Source organism: Amblyraja radiata, chromosome 1 (assembly GCF_010909765.2).
Source record: "Amblyraja radiata isolate CabotCenter1 chromosome 1, sAmbRad1.1.pri, whole genome shotgun sequence".
Classification (NCBI taxonomy): Eukaryota; Metazoa; Chordata; class Chondrichthyes; order Rajiformes; family Rajidae; genus Amblyraja; species Amblyraja radiata.
Genome location: NC_045956.1, coordinates 57,601,681 through 57,627,791, shown reverse-complemented (window position 1 = coordinate 57,627,791; position 26,111 = coordinate 57,601,681). Strand labels below are relative to the sequence as shown.

The following is a 26,111-nucleotide window of genomic DNA, read 5'->3' as shown; positions in this document are numbered from 1 at the left end:
GGAGAATGCAGGAGAATGGGGTTGAGAGTGGGGTTAACTGTGGCTTTTCCTCGTCCATTCGATCTCACAAAGTGCAACACCCATTTACGAGGATGTTGCCAGGACTCAAATGCCTTTGCTCTAAGGCGAGGTTGGGCAGGCTTTGTTCCTTGGAGCACAGGAGGTTAAGGTGTGATCTTGTAAAGGTGTATACAATCAGGAGGGGGCTCAATGTATTTTACCCAGGGTAGGGAAATCGAGAACCAGAGGTGAGAGGAGAAGGATTTGGTAGGAACCTGAAAGGAAGCTTTTTCATTTTCAGAGATTGGTGGATACGTGGAACAAACTGCCAGTGGATGTAGTTGAAACAGGTGATATGACATATTTAAGAAAACACTTGAAAAAAGACACAAAAGACGGGTCAGAAAACATATTGGGTCCCAACCTAAAATGTCATCTATCCATGTTCTCCAGGGATGCTGCCTGACCAGCTGAGTTATACCAGCACTTGAGTCTTTTTTTTTGCAAATTAGCATCTGCAGGTCCTTGTTTCTAATATGTTTGATAGGTATATGGATAGGAAAGCTTGAAAGGGGTAAGGGTCAGATGCCGGCAAATGGGACTAGCCTATATAGGGCATTTTGGTCCGTGTGGGCTGAAGGGCCAATTTCTGTGGGTATTTCCTCTTTATTTATCTCTTTTTCTCTTCGGTTCAGACCATAATGAAAATAATGCAGTGCATTTACAATGCGATTGTTTCATTGTACAACTCTTGTTGTCAGATAGCACATCACTTCTCTCTGTAGGTGGCTGCATGCTCTTTTCCCTGGGAAGTGAATTAAACGCCCCGTGCCTTGCTCACCAGCCAAGAAATAGAAAGTGTGAAACGCATCTCACTCAGAGAGAAAAAAAAGCAGATGGAATTAAGACTTCGGAATCAACATTCAACAACCCTGCAAAGAAATATCTTCCTTCTTTGGTAGTTTCCAGTTTGTGGGATGGTATGCCAACTGTGGGTGGCACAGTGGCACGACGGTAGAGTTGCTGCCTTCCAGCGCCAGAGATCCATCTCCGATCCTGACTACGGGTGCTGTCTGAACAGAGTTTGTACGTTCTCCCTGTGACGCAAGGGTTTTCCCCGGATGCTCCGGTTTCCTCCACATTCCAAAGAGGTAGAGGTTTGTAGATTAATTGTCTTTGGTAAAAATGGTAAATTGTCTTTAGTGTTTCGTGTGTGCTAGTGTAGTGGGGATAGCTGGTTGGCACGGTCTCTGTTGACCAAAGGGACGGTTTCCGGGCTGTAACTCTAAACTAAACTAAACTATTGGTATGTCTCCCATTCATCAATGACTGTTAGCATCTTTCAAAGACTATTTGTATCACCGCAAAAAAATTGCAAGCTAAATTTATGTTATTAATTGATTCAAGTATGGGCTGAGCATCCATTTATCAGCTTTAAGTGCCTTGTTTCAAGAAAGTACATGCCACTTTACATTATATATCAAACTTTCAGCATCATGTCTCCCCATAGATACAAATTTTAAAGTTGAAGTATTCAGGTGACAGGTTTGCCTTCTACAAGCCTAATGATGTAAAATATTCCTCTGCATTAGAAGTCTGTAATTGGACGAATGTCATCCTTCCAGAAGGGCAAGAGATTGATTTCTCCATTAAAGATTTAACTTATGAACTGGAAAAAGATACAAAATGCTGGAGTAACTCCAGCGGGTCAGGCAGCATCTCTGGAAAACATCGATAGGTAACTTTTCAGGTCGGGATCCTTCTTCTGACTGATCCCAACCTAAAATGTCTCCTTTCCATGTCTTACAGAGACACAAATTGCTGGAGTAACTCAGCGGGTCAGGCAGCATCTCTGCAAAAAAGGAAAAGGTGAAGTTTTGGGTCGAGACCCTCCTTCAGACCTTTTCATACCTTTAGTTTCCCTCTCCCCTTACTCTCAGTCTGAAGAAGGGTCTTGACCTGAAACATTACCGATCCATGAAAAGCTGGAGTACCTTAGCGGGTCAGGCAGCATCCCTGGAGAAAACATGGATAGGTAACATTCCAGGTCGGGACCTTTCTTCAGACTAGAGAAGGGTCCTTTACCCGAAACAGCACCTTTCCATGTTATCTAGTGATTGTGTCTGACCCGCTGAGTTACTCCAGCATTTGTGTCTTTCCTTGGTAAACCAGCATCTGCAGTTCATTGTTTCAACATCGCCCTTTCCATCTTTTCCAGAGATGCTGCCTGCTGCTGAGTTACTTCAGAACTTTGTGCCTTTTTACACCTAATAGGAAGCAACATTAAACACTGAACTTGTTTCAATAATTCCATTAACATAAATGTACAATAATACTACATGAACCACAGTCTCCAGAACATACTTGGGACTTTCATCAGTCTTCTGGTTTTAGGGGAATCCTCTGTTGCAGCTACAGACTTAACAAAAGGGGCACAAGGTGTTCACTGAGGGAACTGTTTCTGAGTTCCATACTGACAGACAAGGTCGCTGTGCATCCTACCTTGCAAGCAAAGGGCATCTCGATGTTAGGACTGACAGGAAGAGAATGCGTGCTGCTGGCCGGACTCATCTCTGCACTCTGCAACAAAAATGGGAAAACCATTTCAGGGCAAGCTTCCACAACACAATCTTCTGCCAAAAACAAGTAATGCCATTTCAATGAATAGTTTTGAAAAGAAATAACCAAAAGATGAATACACAAGGAACTGCAAGTGCTAGAATCTTGAACAAAACACAAGGTGCTGGAGGAACTACGATCAGCCATGATTGAATGGTGGAGTAGACCCGATGGGCCTAATGCCTAATTCTGCTCCTATAACTTATGAACTCAGCAGGTCAGGGTGCACCTGAGGAGGGAATGGACAGGTGACATTTTGAGTCAGCACTCTTCTTCAGATGGTTAAAGTTTAGGTTATCTCCGAGAGACAGCATGGAAACAGGCCCTTCGGCCCACTGAGTCTATGCCAACCAACAATCACCCCAACACTACGGGTCAGGCAGCATCTGTGGAGGGAATGGACAAGGGAATAGTGATGCTTCTGGTTGGAACCTTTCTTCAGCAACCTTCTTTGCTCAAGATTCCAGCATCTGCAGTTCCATTGTTCCCCATTGTATTGCTTCCCATTTACAGGTTCAAAAGTGGATGTCTTTGCATTTGCCATGACTTTGCCTGTTCACTTGATCTATTGATGTCTTTATGTGTAATTCATTTCTTCTATCTGCACTCCTTGTTGTCTTACCTATCTGTGAGTTGTTTGGTTGAAACAAAAGAAGAAACACTCTGGCGGCACAGTGGCGCAGCTGGTAGAGCTGCTGCCTCACAGCGCCAGGGACCCGAGTTCGATCCTGATCTCCGGTGCTGTCTGTGTGCTGTTTTGCATGTTCTCCTTGCATGTGACTGCATGGGTTTTCCCTGGCTGCTTCGGTTTCATCTAACATTCCAAAGATGTGCGGGTGTCCAGCTTTAAGTTTCTGGGCACTCACATTTCAGAGGACCTCACATGGTCCAACAACACCGCTGCGCTGGTCAAGAAGGCACAGCAACGACTGTTTTTCCTGAGGACATTAAAAAAGACTGGTCTGCCCCAACAGCTGCTGCCAACGTTCTACCGCTGCACCACAGAGAGCATATTAACGTATGGCATCTCTGTGTGGTATCCCAGCTGCACGGAGGCGGAGAGGAGAGCTCTTCAGCGCGTCGTCCACAGAGCGCAGAGGATCATTGGGACAGAGCTACCAGCCTTGGAGGGCATCTACCACACACGGTGCCTCAGGAAGGCCGTCAGCATCCATAAAGACTCATCACACCCCTGTAACGGACTGTTTGAACTACTTCCCTCCGGCAGACGTTACAAGGCCTTCAGACTCAGAAACAGCTTTATTCCAAGAGCTATAGCGGCTCTGAACCGGCCCTGCTGAGTGCCCCCACCCCCCCCCCTGGACTGTCTCCATCGGATCGTCACGACACACAGCTTATTTATTTATTTTACTTTTCTTTTTCATCGGTTGGAGCTGCATACTAAATCTCGTTGCACTGACGTGCAATGACAATAAAAAGATATTATTATTATTATTGTAGGTTAACTAGCTTTTGTAAATTGCCCCGACTATGTAGTGAGTGGATGAGAAAGTGGGATAACATGGAACTAGTGTGAACGGGTGATCAATGGTCAGTGTGGACTAAGTGAACCAAAGGGTCTGTTTCCATGCTGTTTCTCTAAAGTAAGCAAAGTTGTGCAGAGCTTTGTTTAGTTTAGTTCAGTTTATTGTCACATGTACTGAGGTACAGTGAAAACATTTGTTGTGTGCCAACCAGTCAGTGGAAAGACTATATATAATTACATTTGAGCTGTCCACAGTGTGCAGATACATGATAAAGGGAATAACGTTTAATGCAAGATAAAGTCCAGTAAAATCTGATTAAAGATAGTCTGAGGGTCTCCAAGGAGGTAGATGGTAGCTCAAGACCACTCATTGGTTGTTGATAGGATGGTTCAGATCCCGGATCACAGCTGGGAAAAAACTGAGCTGAGCTAAACTAAACTAAACAAATCTCTGAACTAAACTCTTCAACTCTCCCAAATCCTCCTGCCACACACCTACACTAGGGGTAATTTACAGTGGATGAATTAATGAATGAGTACGTTTATTGGCCAAGTATATTCACATACAAGGAATTTGCCTTGGTGCTCCGCCCGCAAGTGACAACATGACATACAGTGATAGTTAGGAATGACACATAAAACATTAAACATTGATAATAAAACATTATTGATTAAACATGTGAATTAAATACAATACCAGAGCAAAAGGAGGCTACAGATTTTTGGTTATTGAGTAGAGCTACTACTCGTGGAAAAAAGCTGTTTTTATGTCTGGCTGTAGCAGCTTTGACAGTCTGGAGTCACCTTCCAGAGGGAAGTGATTCAAAGAGTTTTAATAATAATAACTTTATAATAACTTTAATTGTCATTCAGGTATACACATAGACACAGTGCACATTGAACGAAATTTCGTTGCATTGACTCTTCAAAGTAGCCATGGCCAGTTTGTGGCCAGGGTGAGAGTGGTCAGTGATGATCTTACCCGCTCGCTTCCTGGCCCTAGCAGTGTGATCCTTGGGATATGGGGAGGTAACAGGGGCACTTAAAGGAATCATTGAGGCACACAAAGCTCTCCTGAGCCAGCACCTGAGATCAGGAACCAGGTGACTGGAGCTGTGCAGAGCAGCACTAACTGCTGCACTCTGACAACAGAAGATAAATGATCACTCCTTCGAAGCAAATCACTGCTTCAAACAAAGTGGCAGATCATATTTGTCATTTAAAAATGAAGCATGTGAAAAACGGATTCACGCTTGTGCTTAGACTATCATGTACTACAATACCCAGCTGTTTACAACTGATATATTATGTTTTTTATACTGTGCTATTGAATAGATTTTATTGCAATTTTAACTTTCATTGAATGGTAATTTTCAACAATCTTTGTGGGATACAGTAAATAGATTGGAGAAATTGTGAAAAATGCAACATGAGATGAAGATAGAAAGAGTGGGTTTTTGGAAAATGAATGTTAATATAGACATGAAGACCATTGGGACTACAGTGAACACTTTGTCACATTGTCGGCGCCCTATTCATGGCAACTCTTTACAATACTCTGTGAATGGTATGCAAAACAAAGAATTTCACTGTGACATGTCACATGCAATAATAAAGTATCATCATTCATTCATCCATTCATTCATTCATCCAATCACATGTGTAAAGAAGGGACAGGAAGCTACAGGAAGAGGTTGAGCAGGCCTGGGCTTTATTCCTTGGTGCACAGGAGGATGAGGGGTAATCTTATAGAGGTTTATAAAATCATGAGAGGAATAGATCTGGTAGATGCACACTTGGCCAGAATAGGGAAATCAAAAACCAGCGGACATAAGGTTTAGGGTGAATGTGGAGAGATTTAATAGGAATCTAAGGGGTAACTCTTTCACACAAAGGGTGTATGGAATGAGCTGCCAGAGGGCGTAGTTGAAGCAGTGACTATTGCAACATTTAAGAAACAGGGGAAAGTGATAGGATAGGTTTAGAGGGATATAGCCAAATGCAGGCCTGTGGGACTAGTGTAAATAGTAGATGGTAGTGCATCTTCCAATGTACCTCACTGTAACACTCACTTTTTTTCTCTACATTTTCTGTATAGCTATAACAATATATTTCACATTCTGTTTATTTTCTCTTTTTCCCTGCCTGCGGTACTCATGTTGGTATGATCTGCCGGGTAAGTGTCCAAAATATAGTTTTTGACTGAATCCCAATATACCTGACTATAATAAACCAGCATCAATATAAATACCAATGAGTATTTTAGAATATAGTACTCAATATAAGGAGCACAAGGAACAAAGACAGTAAGAAATTGTTAAGTTGTGGATGTAGCCCAGTCCAACACACAAACCAGACTCTCCACTATTGACTCCATCGACACTTGACTCTGCCTTGAGAATGTAGACAACATCATCAAAGACTTGTCCCACCCAGGTCATTCCTTCTTCTCCCCGCTCCCATTGTGTGGAATACAGAAGATTGAAGGAATGCACCACCAGGCACAGAAACAATTTCTTCTCCTCTGTTTTCAGACTTCTGATCGGTCCTTCCATGAGCTTGGTAGAGTCCAATTCTTTACCCATTGCGGACATTGGACTTTGTCTCTGGAACTGATGTGCTACAATGCTGAGAACAATAATCTGCACTAGGTAACTTTCCCTTTGTTCCACCTATTGTACTTGAGTTTAGCCTAATTGTATTTATGTATAGTATTATCTGATCAGCATAAAGCTTGCAAAATAAAGATTTTCACCGTTCCTCTGTTAACTTAACAATTAGAAACCTAAACCTAACCTTAACTCAGTTAGGACAGATAGCAATGGTGCATTCAAGTGAAGCTCAGGAAACATACAAGCAATTGAAGTATTTGTTGACAGAGTGAAATGGTGAAAGACAAAGACAAAATGGTGAAAGACAGTGGGTTGAATGGCATTTTTCCAGATTATAAACGGTACTTTGTACTACGCAAAACTGCAAAAGTATACGTAATCTTTCAATAAAGCAAGTTAATGCCATTTGAATAAGCAGTTTAGCCTTCCTTAGAAGGCGTAGGAAGTTTGGCAGGTCCCCAACAACCCTCACAAACTTCTTCAGATGCGCCGTAGAAAGCATTTTATCAGGATGCATCAGTGTGGTTTGGGAGCAGCTCCATCCAAGACGGCAAGATATTGCAGAGAGTTGTGGATGTAGCCCAGACCATCACGCAAACTAACCTCCCTTCCATTGACACCATCTGCACTTCACTCTGCCTCGGCAAGGCCACCAGCATAACCAAGGATTAGTCTCGCCCCGGTCACTCCCTCTTCTCCTCTCTCCCATCAGGCAAGAGGTAGAGAGGTTTGAAAACACACACCTCCAGATTCAGGGACAGTTTCTTACCAGCTATAATCAGGTAACTGAACCATCCTATCACCAACTAGAGAGTTGTCCTGATCTCCTATCTACCTTATTGGAGACCCTCGGACTATATATTTACCAGTGACTCCGTGTGCTTTCTCTGGGTGCTCTGGTTTCCTCCCACTTTCCAAAGGCCCGAGGGTGTGTAGATAAATTGGCCTCTATGAATTGTCCACTATGTGTAAGGAATGAATGCAAGAAGACGCAAGAAGTCAGAAGTAGGGCTCCAACCCAAAACGTCACCCATCCTTTTCCCCCAGAGATGCTGCAGCCTGACCCGCTGAGTTACTCCAACATTTTGTTTCTCTCTAAGAGTGAATTCAAGAGTTGGATAACATCGAAGTAGTTTGAAAGGGAGATGAATGGCTAGTGTGGGCCGATGGGCCTGATTCCTTGCTTCATCTCAAAACTAAAGTAAATTTGAATTGTAAAAGTAACAGTAACCAAAAATCTACCAGGTTATTGCAACTACAGGCTTGGGTCATTGATTATATATGTTGTCCATACCCAGTCTGACTCCACGACAATGTGGTAGCTATGTGATTGTCTTCTGATGTGATCCAACAGGCTCGGGGTACGATAAGACATGGGGAACATCGCTGAGCATATCCACATCTCATATTTTGAGATACAGTGTGGAAACAGCCCATCAAGTCTGCGCCGACCATGATCGCCCACTCACTTGTTCTATCTTAGACACTGGGGACAATTACAGAAGCCAATTAACCTACAAATCTGACCGTCTTTGAAACGTGTGAGGAAACCGGAGCACCCGGAGAAAACCCATGCGTTACAGGGAGAACGTACAAACTACATACAGACAGCACCCACTGTCAGGATTGAACCCGGGCCTCTGGCGCTGTAAGGCAGCAACTCTCCCGCTGTAAGGCAGCAACTCTACCGCTGCACAACTGTGCTGCCTCGTTCTCATGTGGGGATAAAATGAATGAAAACATCTTAAAGTAATCAACCACAAATTAAAATAAGATGCCCAATCTGAGTTCAAAATCTCCCATCAACACCATTTATGATTCAAAGATATTTTACAAAAATGTCCTGCAGTAAATAAATAGTGGGAAAATATAAACTTTCTGAGGAAGTATGGTAAAGCAAAAGTGGTTACTTCCATTCTTTTAGAATGAAACATTATAATGGGTGCACTGCTCTTCAAAGTAACTCCATGGACTGCAAAGCTTTTCCACGATGAAGATAATTTACAATGTCAGACTTCCTTTCCTCCAAACACCAAAATGATAAGCTAAATGCCCAAGTAGGCTCAATAACCTTTTCTATTACAAGACACAAGAATCTGATCTTTTCAAGGAATTTGAATAGATTAGGTTACACTGTAAACCCGCTCACAAGTTGCATCGAGGCCTGGTTCGGAAACTCAAACGGTCAGGAACGACAGGCTGGTGATGAACAGAGTCAACAACTTCACATTCCTGTGTATGCATATCACTGAAGATTGATCCTGGGCCCAGCAAATGGATGAAATCACAGCGAAAGTCCATCAACACCTCTACTCCCTGAGATGATTGCAGAGATTCCGTATGTTGACGGACACCCTCTTGAACATCTACAGGAGGGAGCAAGCTGACTGCATCACAGCCTGGTTCGGCAACTCAAATGCCCAGGAATGAAGGAGATTACAGAGAGCGGTAGAGACTGCCTGGTCCATCATAGGTACTGACTTCCCCACCATCAAAGGGATCTGTAGGAGGCATGCCATTATCATCAAAGAGCCATATCATCCTCATTTCACATCTACAATTGGAAAGAAGGTATAAGAGTCAGAAAACCATGACCACCAGGTGCAAGGAGATCTTCTTCCCAACGACCATCAGTATCTTGAATCAACAGGACGACAGATGGCACAATGGGCTAAGTGTTCTGCTGGCAACCTGAAGGTGGCCGGTTCGAATCCTGATGGAGTGTGTACTGTCGTTGTGTCCTTGGGCAAGACACTTCACCTACCTTTGCCTGGGACTAGAGACGGAAATTAGCTACTGATTGGCTACAATCTCGCATATTTACATGCAAATGTTCATTAATATGCACTGTCCCTATAAACAAATTATTATTATTATTATTATTATTATTATTATTATAACACTAACTTCAACTGAATTTCCACAGACTGTCTTTGGTTGCACTAAAGACGTCTATTTAGCACTCGTACGATGGCTATCAGTTCAGTAAATTTTGTTTATTATATTTTTTACACAATGGGTGATTGGTGTATGGATTGAGCTGCCAGAGGAGGTAGTTGAAGCAGGTCCTATCACAATGTTTAAGAGACATTTAGACAAGTATATGGATAGGATAGGTTTGGAGGGATTTGGGCAATACGCAGGCTGGTGGGATTAGTGTAGATGGGGCATGTTGGTCGACGTCGGCCGAAGAGCCTGCTTCCATGCTGTATGATTCTATGACACTGTCGATGCCTCTATCTATTATATGTGTATTGCATTTACAGACCTGTTAATCTGCTGTAAGTAAGAATTTTGTTGTTCTGTTCTCGGTACATATGACAATTAAATACTCTCAACTTGATTCTATTGAGTTTATCGGGATGCTTCTGCCAAATTGATGCTGAGGTGCAATCTGTTTTGCACAGTGAACACAAACTCCCTCAGTCTTTCAATCCCGATAATTCCCTCTACAGATATCTTCAGCTCGGCTCAGTCTGAGAACAGTTTGTTCCTCATAACAGCTTGAGGGGTAAGAAAAATCAAAATAAAGTCAATTATTATGGTTGGTAACATAAAACGGAACAAATAAAAGAGAGCACAGCTTGCACATAACCAACTGGGAAAATGTGTCTTGCAATCTTGACACATTCATTAACTATGCTGAGAAATAATTTATGAAGGAATTGCCTCTTCAGCTTTCTGGGAGAGAATCAACTGTATTCAAACTATCATTGATTTCCAAATCGATGTCCTGCTTCAAAATGTCCATTTTGAATCAAATCTGTTTCTTCGTGGTTTGCAAGGGCACTCACAAATCATCGCGGGGGTTTCATTTTGGACTATTGTTATTTGTGGTGCCAACCTGAGTTGTAGAAAGCATCAACATTTCTCCTACCTGGTCACCAATAGTGCCACTCTTAATCCCGCCCACAAAGCTGATGGTTGGGCAATTACTCTGTCGATCAAGACAGCAGCCCAGAGAGCTATGAAGTTTCGGTTTTAGTTTAGTTGACAGATGCAGCGTGGAAACAGACTCTTCGGCCCACCGAGTCCATGCCAACTGGCGATCACACTGTACATTAGCACTATCCTACACATCACTGACAAATTACAATTTTACCAAAACCAATTAACCAACAAACCTGTATGTCTTTGTAATGTGGGAGGAAACCAGAGATAACCGGAAGCACCTGTAGTCAGGATCGATCCCGTGTCCCTGGTGCTGTAAGGAGGTAACTCTACTGCTGCGCAACAACTGGAAACAACACTTAGATACATAGACAATTGGTGCAGGAGTAGGCCATTCGGCCCTTCGAGGCGATCATGGCTGATCATCCACAATCAGTACCCCATTACTGCCTTCTCCCCATATCACTTGATCCCACTAGCCCAAAGAGCTCTATCTAACTCTCTTTTGAATGCATCCAGTGAATCGGCCTCCACTGCCATCTGAGGCAGAGAATTCCACAAATTCATAACTCTCTGCGTGAAAAAGTTTTTCCTCATCTCAGTTCTAAATGGCCTACCCCTTATTCTTAAACCATAGCCCCTGGTTCTGGACTCCCCCAACATTGAGAACATGTTTCCTGCATTCAGCGGGTCCAATCTCTTAAGAATTTATTATGTTTCTATAAGAAACCCTCTCATCCTTCTAAATTCCAATGTATACAAGCCCAGCCGCTCCATTCTTTTATCATATGACAGTCCCACCATCCCGGGAATTAACGTTGTGAGCCTACGCTGCACTCCCTCAATAGCAAGAATGTCCTTCCTCCACTTCTTCCTCGATAACCAGGAGCACCAAAACTGTGTAGTCAATTATCTGCTCTAATCTCTATACAACCATGAACGAGTAGCCAATTCTAATATTTAAATTCACCCATGAAACCACCACCATATTACTCTCAAGATAGACACAAATGCTGGAGTAACTCAGCGGGACAGGCAGCATCTCTGGAGAGAAGGAATGGAGGACCTTTTGGTTCAAGAGCCTTCTTCAGACTGAGAGTCAGGCGAGAGGGAAATGAAGGGAACAAAGAACATGTAAGGTGTTAAAAGAACAGATGAAGGAAATGCAGAGGGGAAGTTGACAACGAGGCATACAAACAGTAAAATTAATCATGAGGACTGTGAAACTGGCAGGAGCACTCGGATGGGGAGGGACGGAGAGAGAGTGAAAGCAAGGGTTACTCAAAGTTAGAGAAATCAATATTCATTCCACTGGGTTGTAAGATGCCCAAGCAAAATATGAGGTGCTGTTCCTCCAAATTGCATTTGGCCTCAGTCTCAATCTTAGCAAAACAGCTACCACTACACCACCGTGTCGCCATAGTGATTCAAACAGATATCACACACTTAGTACAAATCACTGGAGACACCACCATGCTTCTATTAGAAGACCTTACCAAGTTTAATTTGCTACATTGCATGGAGATGCCTTTTGGGTAGACATTGTAAATAGATTTTGTTTGCTCTGCCACTGGCTTCGTGTATCGACTTTTCTGGAAAAACAGACTGTTGTGAGTCCTGCCAAATGAACTTCCTTGCCTCCAACTTACTGGCTGTCAGTGCAACACATTAGTTGATATATCAGTGTCAACAATCATTCTGTGAACTGCTTGAAACAATGAAGAGATCAGGAGGAATTAATTCACGGGAGCTGGAGCTTGCTGACTTACACCAGCAAACGAACAATGTTTTCCCATTGGAAACATGAGAGGCTGCAGATGCTGAGATCTTGATCCTCATGCAACTCCCTCCCTCTGTGGAGGGAATGGGCTGCTGATGTTTTCGGTAGCGATTCTTCTTCAGACTGATCGAGTTCCGGGGGGTGGGGATGGGGGGGGGGGGGGGGGGGGGGGGTGAAGCTAGAAAAGAGAAGTGAGGGGAGGCAAAGTCTGGTAAAGGATAGTTGGATACAGGTGTGCAGGGGTTGATTAGTAGATGGGTGGAGACAGTGCCAAATGTTAGAAAATGAGGCAAAAGGGTGTGAGATAAGAGTGAGATGGAAAACCTGAGGGAGGAAAGTGACAAGGAGGAGAGGAATGGGGGGATTAAATGGTTAATGTGGGATTTGGGAATGGGAGACAAGCCTATGGAGGATTGGCATGGAGCAGGGCGGCTGCGGTGGTGGGAGATGGTGGGAGAAATATGTGTGCGTTGATAAGTCAAAGTTTGCCAGGTTGTTACAGAGAACAATTAAGAGTCAACCACATGGATGTGAGTCTGAAGTCATAATATAGACAAAATATAGAGGGCGGTAAAGGAAAGCTTGAGCGAGCGACATGGATGAAAGGGGATGGAGCAGAGGGGAAAGAGGGCGGGGAATAAAAGGGAAAAAGGGGGACAGAGATGGGAGAGTACGGGGATCACTACTGTGGGTCATAGGGCCTGTTTCTGTGCTGTATCTCTAAAGTCTAAAGTGAAGATAAGGCCCCTGGTAGGGGTATATTATTTAAATGTTCAATATTGCATTGTAAGTCAAGTTTTTTCACTGTGACAATAATAAACCAATACCAATAATTATGATCCAAAATGTCATCTGTCCATGCCCGCGTAGAGAAAAGAGGCTGTTTCCAGGACTTGAGAACCTGAGCTCTTGGTACAGGTTGAGCAGGTGAGGACTTTAGTACTTTAAGCGATGGAGCATGAGGGGCAATCTTATAGAGATGCACAAAAATATGAAACGTTTTGATATGATAAATGCAGAGAGACTGTTACCCAGAGAAGGGAAATCAAGAACCAGAGGACATCGGTTTAAGGTGACGGGGGAAAGATTTAATAGCGTGAAATGTTTAATAGCACACAAAGGTTGGAACGGATTGCCAGAAGAGGTAGTAGAGGCAGGTATTATCACAGCATTTAAGAAACATCTGACAGGTACTGGGATAGGAAAGGTTTAGAGGTAAATGGGCAAAATGCAGGCAGGTGGGCAAGTGTAGATGGGGCAAAATGGTCAGCATGGGTAAGTTGAGCCGATGAACCTATCCCCACACTCTATGACTCTATGACTCTAAGGTGTTGCCTGACCTGCTGAGTTCCTGGCTCCAGTACCATGTGTTGTGCTCTAGATTCCTGCAACTGCAGTTCCTTGTGTCTGAGAATTACCCGCAAGTATTATCCAAACAGGAAGCTCAAGATAGACGTGGTGATCTAAATCTATCAGTTTGTTTTGTGCGTGGTCCCAAGGCCCAGCATTGCAGAAACGTGTAGTGGAGCTCGGAGATCCCACAGCAGTCAGACCTGAGTCTCCTTAATTCACAGAGCATAGAACAATACAGCACGAGGACAGACCCTTCAGCCAACAATGTCTGTGCTGAACATAGAGAGATCGAGTCATACAGTATAGAAACAGGTCTTTCGGCCCAACTTGCCCACACCGAACAACATGTCCTATCTATACTAGTTCCACCTGCCTGTTTTTGGCCTATATCCCTCTGAACTTACTCTATCCATGTACCTGTCTAAATGTTTCTTAAACGTTGCGATAGTACCTGTCTTAACTGCCTCCTCCATTCCATACACCCACCACCCTTTGTATAAAAAAGTTATCTCCCAGGTTCCTATTAAATCTTTCAACCCTCACCTTAACCTTAAACCTATGTCTTCTGCTTCTCAATTCCCCTGCAGTGGGAAAAAGACTGTGTGTTTATCCAATCTATTGATCTCATGATTTTGTACACCTCTATAAGACCCCCCTCATCCTCCTGCACTCCAAGGAATAAAGCCCAAGCCTACGCAACCTCAGTCCCTCGAGTCCCGACAACATCCTGGTAAATCTTCTCTGAATCCTTTAAAGCTTGGCAACATCGTTCGTATAATATGGTGACCAAAACTGACAAAATCCTCTAAATGTGGCCTCACTAACCCCTTGTTTAACTGTAATATGACCTCCCAACTATATTCGGTTCGGCAACTTGAATACCCAGGAGCTAATAAGACTGCAAAAAGTTGTAAACACTGCCCAGTCCATCACGGGTTCCGATCTCCCCACCATCAAAGGGATTTATAGAAACATAGAAACATAGAAAATAGGTGCAGGAGTAGGCCATTCGGCCCTTCGAGCCTGCACCGCCATTCAATATGATCATGGCTCACCATCCAACTCAGTATCCTGTACCTGCCTTCTCTCCATACCCCCTGATCCCTTTTGCCACAAGGGCCACATCTAACTCCCTCTTAAATATAGCCAATGAACTGGCCTCAACTACCTTCGGTGGCAGAGAATTCCACAGATTCACCACTCTCTGTGTAAAAAATTATTTTCTCATCTCTTATCCTTAAACTGTGACCCCTTGTTCTGGACTTCCCCAACATCGGGAATAATCTTCCTGCATCTAGCCTGTCCAACCCCTTAAGAATGTTTACCAGAGTCGCTGACTAAAAAAGGCAGTCGGCATCATCAGAAACCCACACCACCCTGGCCACACACTCGTTTTACTCCTGCCATCGGGAAGAATGTACAGGAGCCAGGTTCAGGAACAGCTTCTTCTCTACAGCCATAAGGCTATTAAACACTACAAACTCAAATAAGCTCAGAACTACATAGACTATTATTGTTATTATTGCACTCTAATTGTTTGTTAGTTTGTTATATGTACCCATGCGTGTGTGTGTGTGTATACACACATTGAACTTCTCATTTATTATATTGTTTACAGTGTACGATGCTTACGTATTCTATTGTGTTGCTGCAATAAGAATGTCAATTGAGGGATATGTGATGCATATCTCTCCATTTCCAGCATGCCCTTGTTTCTTAAGTGCCACCATCGTATCTGCCTCCATCTCAACTCCTGCAGCACATTCCAGGCACCCACCATCATCTGAGAAATAAAATCTTGCTCCTCACATCTCCTTTTAACATTACCCCTCTCAGCTTAAAGCTATGCCTCTAGTCTTTGACATTTTCACTTTGAGGGAAAAAGGTTCTGACTGTCAACCCTGTCTATGCCTCACATTTATAATTGATACATGTGACAATAAAATACCTTTGAAACCTTTGCAACTTAATTTACATCTTGACAATCCCACGGCAATTAATATTTATCTCAGTTTCTATGCCTGGGAACAGCTCATACCATTGTGCAATACCAATGGGACAGGTTAAATCTAGACAACTGCAATCCACATAGAACAATGCAACACAGGAACAGGCCCTTCAGCTCACAAATTCCAATCCAATTTGGTCTCTGGCGATGTAAGGCAGCAACTCTACCTCCAATCCAAATATAATGCTCAGATAAACTAATCTCCTTGGCCTGCACATGATCCACACCCCTCCATGTCCTGCATATCCATGTGCCTATCCAAAAGCCTCTTAAATGCCACTATCATCGTTACCTCCACCGCCACCCCTAGCTGCGTGTTCCAGGCACCCACCACCTTCTGTGTAAAAAAACTTGCCCCAACATCTCTCTTCAAATTTTGCCTCTCACTCCTTCAAACTACGTTCATTGATATTTCTATCCTGGGAAAAGGTTCTGAGATACTGACTGTCTCCCCTGTCTCTGCTTCTCATAACCCAAGGGATGGGATGGTAGATAAGTGGTAGAGTTGCTGCCTTAAATCGCCAGAGACCCAGGTTCGATCCTGAATACGGATGATGTCTATACGTTTCACCCGTGACTTGCGTGGGTTTTCTCTGGGATCTTTGGTTTCTACCCACACTCTAAAGACATACAGGTTGTAGTGTAAGTGTGCAATCACTGGTCAGTATGCACTCGGCGGACCGAAGGGCCTGTTTCCACGCCAAATCTCTAAACTAAACTAAATTTTATACATGTCTACTTCTTTCAGGCTTCCCCCCGATCTCTGATGCTGCAGCAAAAACAATCCAAGCCTGTTCAACCTCTCCTCATAGCTTTAGACCTTAGACTTACAGCGTGGAAACAGGCCCTTTGGCCCACCGATACCTTGCTGAGCAGCGATCACCCCATAGCTAGCACAATACTACACAATAGGGAAGATTTACAATTTTTTACTGAAGCTAATTAACCTATAAACCAATGCGTCTTTCGAGTGCAGTTGGAAACTGGAGCACCCAGAGAAAACCCACAAGGTCACAGGGAGAATGTGCAAGCTACGGACAGACAGCACCCATAGCCAGGATCGAACCTAGGTCGCTGGAACTATAAGGTGGTAATTCTACCAGTGTGCCACCCGATGGCGGAAGATCGGGAGACAAAGGGTGTGTTACTGATTTCTGATTATTTCACTTTAATTTGATGAGTGGTTTCAGGGTTTTTTCCCACTAACTTCTTAAAATTGTTTTGAACAGTTTTAATAGCCTGTTACTTGTTAATTATATACCTCAATTTTAATAGACTGTTTGTCAGAGGCATTTATAATCTATTAAAACTCAACCTCTGCTTTTGTGTCTGGCAAAGCAAGAATTGGAGCTTTGCCAGCTGTCAAATGCAATCAAAGATGTTTCATGTTTCATGTTTCAGAGAGAGGCATTCCACACAGTGGAGACAAAGCATCGAGAGATTTATAGAAGTGGTTTACCAGAATGCTGTTTGGATTAGAGGGTATCTATCATATCATATCTATCATATCATATATCATATCTATATTACTAAAGGTCTGTTCTTGACCGGCTTTGGCTTTCTGTGCTGCGATTTCCGAGAGTACGCCGCCACCTACGGCCGTCATTTTTGGCCACCTCGCTCAGAGCCCCCCTCCGCCGCATGTGTGCCGAGGATTTTTCCCGTCGATGAAAATTGACAGAGATATTAATGTTTTTACAAAATTCCCCATTCTCTCTGCTGCCCCTGCTGGAGGGAGGGGGAGGGACTATAAACCAGGAAGTGGTGTGCCTCAATCAGTCTCTGCAAGTGGTGTGCCTCAATCAGTCTCTGCAAGTGGTGTGCCTCAATCAGAGCTCTGAATGACTGACAAATGTCTACAGCACTGTGAGTACCCTTAATTTGGTTTGAAAATGAAAATATGGTTAGAGGTAAAAAAGCACTGCCTGCAAATGGTTGTTTGGGTTTGGGTTGAAGTAAAAAGGCACTCTCTCTCCCCCCCTCCCTCTCCTCCTCTGCCCCCCTCCCTCTCCTCCTCTCCCCCCCTGCCTCTCCTCCTCTCCCCCCCTCCCTCTTCTCCTCTCCCCCCCCCTCCCTCTCCCCCCTCCCTCTCCTCCTCTCCCCCCCTCCCTCCTCCTCTGCCCCCTCCCTCTCCTCCTCTCCCTCCCCCTCCCTCTCCTCCTCTCCCCCCTCTCTTCCTCGTCCCGCCCCCCCCTCTCCTCCTCTCCCCCTCTCTCCCTCCTCTCCCCCCTTCCCCTCCTCTCTCCCCCTCTCTCCTCTTCTCCCCCCCTCTCTCCTCTCTCCCCCCTCCCTCTCCCCCTCTCCTCTCTTCTCCCCCTCTCCTCTTCTCCCCCCCTCTCCTCTCCCCACCTCTCTCTCCCCCTCTCGCTCTCTCTCTCTCTCTCCCCCCTCTCTCCTCCCCCTCTCTCTCCCCCCCTCCTCTCTCCCTCCCTCCTCTTCTCCCCCCTCTCCTCTCCCCCTCTCCCTCCCCCCCTCCTCTTTCCTCCTCCCCTCTCCTCTCTCTGCCCCCTCCCCCCACCCCCCCTCCCTCCCCCCTCCCTCCTCTCCCACCCCTCCCCCTCCCTCCCTCCCCCTCTCTCTCTCCTCCCCTCCTCTCTCCCCCCCCTCTCTCTCTCCCCCACTTCTCTCTTCCTCTCTCTCCCCCCCCCCCCACCTCTCTATCCCCCCCCCCTTCTCCCCTCCCTCTCCACCCCCCTTCCCCCTCCTTGTTCCCCCCACCCCCTGTTCCCCTGTTCCCCTCCCTCCCTCCCTCCCTCTCCTCCCCCTCCCTCTCCCCCCCTTCTTTCTCTGCCCTCACTCTCTACCCCCCCCCTCCCTCTCTAGATGCACCTGCGAGTTAGGGACTATGCGTCAGTAGATAGGGTGGTTATGGAGTAAAAGGAGTAAATAAATAATATTAATATATTGACAAGGGGGGTAGTTGTGTGCGGGGGTGGGTAGTTAGTGTGTGTGTGGAGGTGGTTAATGTGTTTGACGCCGCATGCCGCCTCCCTCCCCCCCCCCCCCCCCCCTGCAACCGCACGTTGGGGGAACAGGGAACTGCCTGTCTGCCTTTTGATTTGTTTCCATCATGTGATGTCACAATGCCCAATGCTCACATGTGTCCAATCGGGATGGATCCATTTACATATACCTTTGCATCAGCCCCAACCCCAGCCCCTGGTGAACGTTCCATCGTGTGATGTCACAATGCACAGTGCTAACAGATGTCCAATCGGAATGGAGCCATTTACATATGCCTTTGCACCAGCCCCAGCCCTAGCCAGATTCCCACCCCGCAACCGTGCTTTGGAGGAACAGACCCAATAGACCCAGGTGGTTAGTGTGACGCCTCACCCCCCCCCCCCTCCACCCCCAAACGCGCGTTGGGGAAACAGACCCAACGGGTCTGCACTTGGTCTAGTATATAACTAAAACTCTCATCTTGACCATTTCCTGTCTGCGTTGTAATTAAATTTGAGCAAAAACGATCCTGCTTAGTGCTACGATTGTGTTGGGGAATGGGACCAGGCCTCCTGTGTGACTGGGACCCAACAGTCTAGTTATTATATAAAAGTCTGTGGCTGCCGGCGTCCGTTCGACGTCCAGCGTCCGTCCGGCTGCCTGTCTGCCTTTTGATTCGTATCCATCGTGTGATGTCACAATGCCCAATGCTCACATATGTCCAATCGAGATGGATCCATTTACATATGCCTTTGCACCAGCCCCAGCCCCAGCCCCTGGTGAACGTTCCATCGTGTGATGTCACAATGCACAATGCTAACAGATGTCCAATCGGAATGGATCAATTTACATATGCCTTTGCACCAGCCCCAGCCCCAGCCAGATTCCCACCCCGCAACCGTGCTTTGGAGGAACAGACCCAATAGACCCAGGTGGTTAGTGTGATGCCTTACCCCCCCCCCCACCCCCCAAACGCGCGTTGGGGAAACACTTGGTCTAGTTATATATTAAAAGTCTGTGGCTGCCGCTTGCCGTCCGGCCGGCTGCCTTTCTGCCTTTTGATTCGTTCCATCGTGTGATGTCACAATGCCCAATGCTCACAGATGTCAAATCGGAATGGATCCATTTACATATGCCTTTGGACCAGCCTCAGCCCCAGCCCCAGCCCCTGGTGAACGTTCCATCGTGCGATGTCACAATGCCCAATGCCCAAAGACATTCTTGCCATAGAGGGAGTACAGAAAAGGTTAACCAGACTGATTCCTGGGATGTCAGGACTTTCATATGAAGAAAGACGGGATAGACTCGGTTTGTACTCGCTAGAATTTAGAAGATTGAAGGGGGATCTTATAGAATCTTATGTTTCTATGTTTCCCTCTCCTCACCCCTCTCTCTCCCACCCATCCCTCTCTCCCCCACCCCCCTTCACTCTCTACCCCACCCCCTTCCCTCTCCCCCCGCCCTCTTCCCCCTACCCTTCTGTCCCTCTTCCACCACTCCCCCTACCCCTCCCTCCCCACTCTACCACTTCTCTCCCACTTCCCCTCCACTCTCCCTCCCCACTCTTTCCCCTCTCCCCCCCCCCCCCTCTCCCCCTCCCTCCCTCCTCCCCTCCCTCCCCATCCCCCCCTCCCCCACCTCTCTCTCCACATCCCCCTCCCTCACCCCCTACCCCGCTCTCCTTTCCCTCCCAAATCTGTCCCGTTTCCTCCTCCTCCTCTCCCCTCCAACGGGTCTGCACTTGGTCTAGTATAATATTAAAACTGTATGCCTGCTGGCTGGCTGCTGGCTTTCTGCCTGACTTGTGGGTGCCAGCCTCTGGGTGCCAGCCTTTGATTCGTTGCTACGCCAACGTCAGACCCAGAGACGCCATGTTTTTTTCCATTTCGGTAGAGATTTCACTTTTCATTCCAAGTATCCACTCCTCATTAAATGTTGTTGTGTTTATCTACACATTTTTAATAAAATCCTCCTTCTCTCCCCCCCCCCACCCACTCACTCATTTTGTCGCCTCCTGCTGGCCAGCGACCATAGCGGCTGCTGGCGCCCACATCTCGCCTCAAAGACGCCATTTAAAAACAGCCGCACTGCTGATTCCTGAGCCGCTTGAGTTGGAGGACCACGTCTCCCGTGGGGGCTACGGGAAGGGAACGGCTGCATTGTGGGAGCAGGCCCAACGGGTCTGCACTTGGTCTAGTATACTTTTAAAACTCTGTGTGTGTGTGTGTGTGTGTGTGTGTGTGTGTGTGTGTGTGTGTGTGTGTGTGTGTGTGTGTGTGTGTGTGTGTGTGTGTGTGTGTGTGCGTGTGTGGGTGTACGGCATTTTGCCTTTGCATCGTATTTCCTCGAAAACCAGACGCAAAAACGCGGAGATTTTTACAATTTCGGAAGGGATTTATCTTATGAGTTCAGTAATCCACTCCTTGGTCAATTATTCCCCCAGATTTTGAATAAAATTGATCACAAAACTCACTTTAAAAAATATATAATCGTCGCTTGAGCTGCTACCGTCACAATGCCCACATTCCCACCAATCGAGGCCCACCTGCCTCCAGGCCCCGCCCCCCCGCCGCTGTGGACTAAAGCCCCACGCCCAGCCCAAGTACGCTCACGCCACGCCTCCCGCAGCTGGACTCCCACGCCCGCCTGCCTGCTCACTCCAACTCCCCCCTTCTCAAAATGCTCTGCAGATTGGGAGGTCATCGGAGGTCACAGCAGGTTACAGCCAGTCACAGTCCGTCACCGGAGGCCACCGGCTTGCTTCTGAATCCATTCTGTCTCCCGTCATGCGAGATGTGCCGAGGCTCTCCACGTCGCCCGAAGTCGAGGGTATCTGCCGAGGCTCGCTGCCCATTCGCAATCGGCCCCGTCCGAGCCGCCCGCTCACCGAGTTCAGGTCCGTCCTCTCCCTCTCTCTCCCCCACCTCTCCCCCTCCTTTCCCACCCTCTCCTCCTACCCTCCATCCCCCTCTCCCTCTGTCCCTGCCCCTCTCTCTCTGTCTCTGCCCCTCTCTCTCTGTGTCTGCCCATTCTCTCTCTGCCCTCACTGTCTACCCCGCCACCCCCCCTCTCCCTCCCTCTCTAGAAGCACCTGTGAGTTGGGGGCTATGCATCAGTAGATAGGTCCGTTATGGGGTAAAAGGAGCAAATTAATAACGTTAATATAATATTAAGAGCCCCCTCCCCCCTCCCCCTTCCCACCTCCCCCCCCCCCCACCCCCCCCCCAACACTCTAAGTATACACAACCAACAAACTGCAGTGAATACTATCTGCATCATGCACTGTGGTTATTTGCCAAAGTATCTTTTACGCCTTCTCCTAAACCTGTGACCTCTTTCTCTTCAGAACGACAAGAGCAGTAGGCAGAATGGAAGTCGCTACCTACAATTTTCCCTCCACTACAAATTGACACTTTGAAATAAATGTCTTCCTCGTCTCTCAGTCTAAGGGCAGCACAATGGCGCAGCTGGTAGAGCCAATGTCTCCCAGAGCCAGAGACCAGGGTTAGATCCTGATCTCAGGTGCTGTCCACGTCGTGTTTGCACATTCTCCCTGTGACAACATGGGTTTTTCTCCGGACGCTGCAGTTTCCTCCCCAAATCCCATAGGCGTGCAGGTTTGATGGTTAATTGGTCTCTGTGAATTGCCCCAATTGTGTAGGGAGCGGATGGGGAAAATGGGATTACGTAGAACTAGTGTGAACAAATGATCAATAGTTGGCATGGAATCTGTGGGCTGAAGGGCCTGTTTCCGTGCTGCATCTCTAAGCTTCATTAAATTAAACCAAATTACTATGCATGTAGTTTGCACATTCTCCCTGTAACTGTATGGCTTTTCTCCTGTTTCCACCCACATCATAAAGACATGCGGATTTGTAGGTTCATTTCCCTCCATAAATAGCCCCCGGTGTGCAGGGAGTGGATGCAAAAATGGGATAGCGTAGTTGGTGTGGGCCTGGTGGGCAGAGGGCTAAAAGCTTTTTTCTAACCTCCGGTTCCCTCCCCTCGACTCTCAGTCTCATAAAGGGACACAACCCGAAACATCACCCATTCACTTTTCTCCAGAGATGCTGAGTTACTCCAGCACTTTCTGTCTAAACTAAACTAGAACCTCATGCCAACCAGCACTGTAGGAAAGCCTTCTGCTGTGGTACACCAAGCCAGATCAGTAGCAGGTCTCAAGGGTAATCAGCAATGGACAGTAAATGCTGGCTTTGCCAATGACATCCTCCCACCATGTGAATGTAGACATTTTTGAATTAGGTTTACATAAGAGGCTGCAAAACAAGAGGCCGCTCTTTCCAGCCCATTTGTTGCTTATCTGTGCAAGGCTAATTCGAGTAATCATTCATAATTGTCATTTGAGCACAAGGAATATTTGTTTTCCTATCAGCTTCCAAAAAATCCTTGCAGAGAGGTTTGCTCGTGCTACTTGGGAGGGTTAATAACGAGTCTGGCAGGGACTTCGATCAAAAGTAGAAGTGTATCAGATATTGTATTAAATAGAGAGTTCAAAGCAAAGCAAGTCCGGTCAGAGGACAGCTGGTCAGGAAGTCCAGAAGCCAGTGACAGATGAGTAAGAAGGAACTGGAGATGGTTTACAACAAAGACAGACACAAAATGCTGGAGTAACTCAAATGGTCAGGCAACATCTCTGAAGAAAAGGAATTGCTGATATTTTGGGTCGGAACCCTTCTCCAAACTGAAAGATAGAGTTGGCCAGAACAAAACAGGGTCGGCAACAGATGACCTCAGGAGGGGTCGAGTCCATAGTGGCCCATTGTTGGCTGGGGAAGATGTGCTAAGGACAGTGATACAAAGATGCAAACAGTGGAACTTGTAGTACGGGTAAGATGAGACTCTACCCTTCCTGAGGTCATCTGTTGCTGGCCCTGTTTGTTCTGGCGTTCTCTATCTTTATTTATCAAAATACAAGTTGCAAGGGGTCTAGTTTGTCCAAGATAGTCAAAAAGCTGGAGTAACTCAGCGAGTCAGGCAGCATCTTTGGAGAAAAGGAACAGGTGATGTTTTGGGTCGAGACCTTTCTTTAGACTGAGAGTCTGGGGAAAGGGAAACAAGAGATTTGGACGTTGATATAGAGAGATATAAAACAAATGAAAGATATGCAAAAAAGTAATGATGATAAAGAAAACAGGCCATTGTTCGCTGAGAGCTAGGTGAAAATGAGTTAGTCTCAACTGGCTCAATAAGACTTAACAGGACAGCTTTCAAGCTGGTATGACTTGAGTGGGGGAGGGATGGAGAGAGGGGTGATGCAAGGGTTACTTGAAGTTAGAAATCAATATTCATACCGCTAGGCTGTAAGTTGCCCAAGCAAAATATGAGGTGCTATTCCTCCAATTTGCATTTGGCCTCACTCTGACAGTGGAGGAGGCCTAGGACAGAAAGGTCAGTGTGGGAAAGGGAAGGGCAATTAAAGTGCTTAGCAACTGGGAGATCAGCTAGGTCCAGGTGTACTGAGCGAAGGTGTTCAGCGAAACAATCGCCCAGTCTACGTTAGGTCTCGCCGAATAAAGCTAATAAAGCTAAAGCTAATACTGAATAATCTCTAGATCTATGACCTCTAGTGAAGGTTCATTGCATCGGTATATATTAAAATATGTTTAATAGATTTGTGTGGGCAAATTTCCAGAAACACTCAGGCCAAACCAACAGAGAATCATCCAAGCAGGCAAGGTGCCAGCAAAAGACAGACAGAGATAAACCTGGCAGGCAGCCAAGACGCGGATCCAAGACTGAATTCTTAGTTAACCCCTTCCAGCTAGATGATTCTTACCTAAATATGATGATTATTAATTAAAAAAATACATTGGGGTTTGTCTTTTAAGTTAAACACAGCAATTAAATAGTAAATAGTAAAACTTATTTAGTTTAAGCTATTTGATGAACTACTTATAGTACATGCTTGGTTGTTTTCTCTTTGAATATATTATCCGGTTTTGGCCTGTTTTTTCTCTTCCATAATACTAGTTCATAGGGAATGGAGCTAAATGTAATCTACATCTACGGAAGGTTACTAAATTCTTCCACCATTTGGTGGCTTCTTCACACAGTATTTTTAAATACTGTCTTTTCATATTATTTATGTTATTTAGCACTTTTTTTTCTTTTTCTTTTTAGGGCATATCCTTTGGGGATATACCTACAGAGTTCAGCAACTGGGAGCACCCACCCAACATCCAGAAGGTTGAGGTATTGTGTTGCACCATCTGAAATAAAGGAACCAATGTACTTTACAATGCAAGACGACCTTCTAAAGAAAACTGGAGGAATTACGTTTTGTAGCTGGAATATTAGGGGCGCTAATGAGCTAATTAAAGGGGGTAAGATTCTTGCCCAATTAAAATCATTCAATATAATATTTTTCCAGGAAACACATCTGAAAGTTCAAGCTTAGACCAGGCTGCAGGCCAATTGGATCGGTCAACAATATCACTCCTCCTATCTCTCTAAATCCAGAAGTACTGCAATTATAATTCGTAAGGGCATACCATTTAAACATAAAAACACCATTGCAGAAAAAGAGGGGAGGTATGTCATAGTCTCTGGAGAGATACACTCTACCCCACTTACCATAGTAAATATGCTCCTAATTTTTATAACCCACAATTCTTCAATTCTTAACAAAACTTGAATATAATTTCTGAGTCCAATCAGCAAAACGTGATAATCGGGGGAGATTTCAATTGCGTTTTGGATCAATACCTCGATAAATTTGCCCAACAAAAGAGACTTAATATAAAATCAAAATCCAGTGAACTTTTAAATACGTATATAAAAAATACAAATATAACAGACGTATGGAGGATTGCAAACCCTGCCGGAGGAGAATACTCCTTTTATTCATCAGTACATAAAACCTATACACGTATTGACTACTTACTAGTGGACACAAAATTAATCCCCTGTACAACTAACCCTAAAAATAGTGTTATTTCCCATAATAGTGTTATTTACAATCATTCTCCGCTAACCTTCTCCTTAAAACTAGAAGGAATGTATGATAAAAAATCGTTCTGGAGGTTCAATCCTCAAATACTAAACAATCCGGACGGTTGTAAATATTTAAAACAACAGATGGAACTTTTTTTTGAGACCAATGGTACCCCAGACATCTCGCCCTCCCTATTATGGGAATCTTTTAAGGCGTTTATTGGAGGTTCTATCATTTCATACCAAAGCTTATCAAAATAAAAAGAATAGGACGGAACAATTGCAACTAGAAGAACAGATTATACAACTTGATTTACAAAACGTGAAAGATCCAACTATAGATAAACACATCAAGATAGCAATATTGAAATTTAAACTAAATCAAATTTTATCTGCAAGAGTTATCAGATTATTTCAAATTACAAAACAGGAAAATTTCGAATTTGGCGACAAGCCACACAAACA

At 45.2% G+C, this 26,111-nt stretch overlaps 1 protein-coding gene across 2 annotated transcripts in view; it reads right to left on the bottom strand.

The window, feature by feature from the left end:
• ccser1 (coiled-coil serine rich protein 1) overlaps window positions 1-26,111 on the bottom strand; it is a 1,210,497-nt gene that overhangs the window by 552,626 nt on the left and 631,760 nt on the right. For both annotated transcript variants that reach the window (XM_033022379.1, XM_033022389.1), the window contains exon 7: window positions 2,503-2,580. In XM_033022379.1, the coding sequence (XP_032878270.1) occupies window positions 2,503-2,580 (78 nt within the window). The remainder of the gene's footprint in view (window positions 1-2,502; window positions 2,581-26,111) is intronic.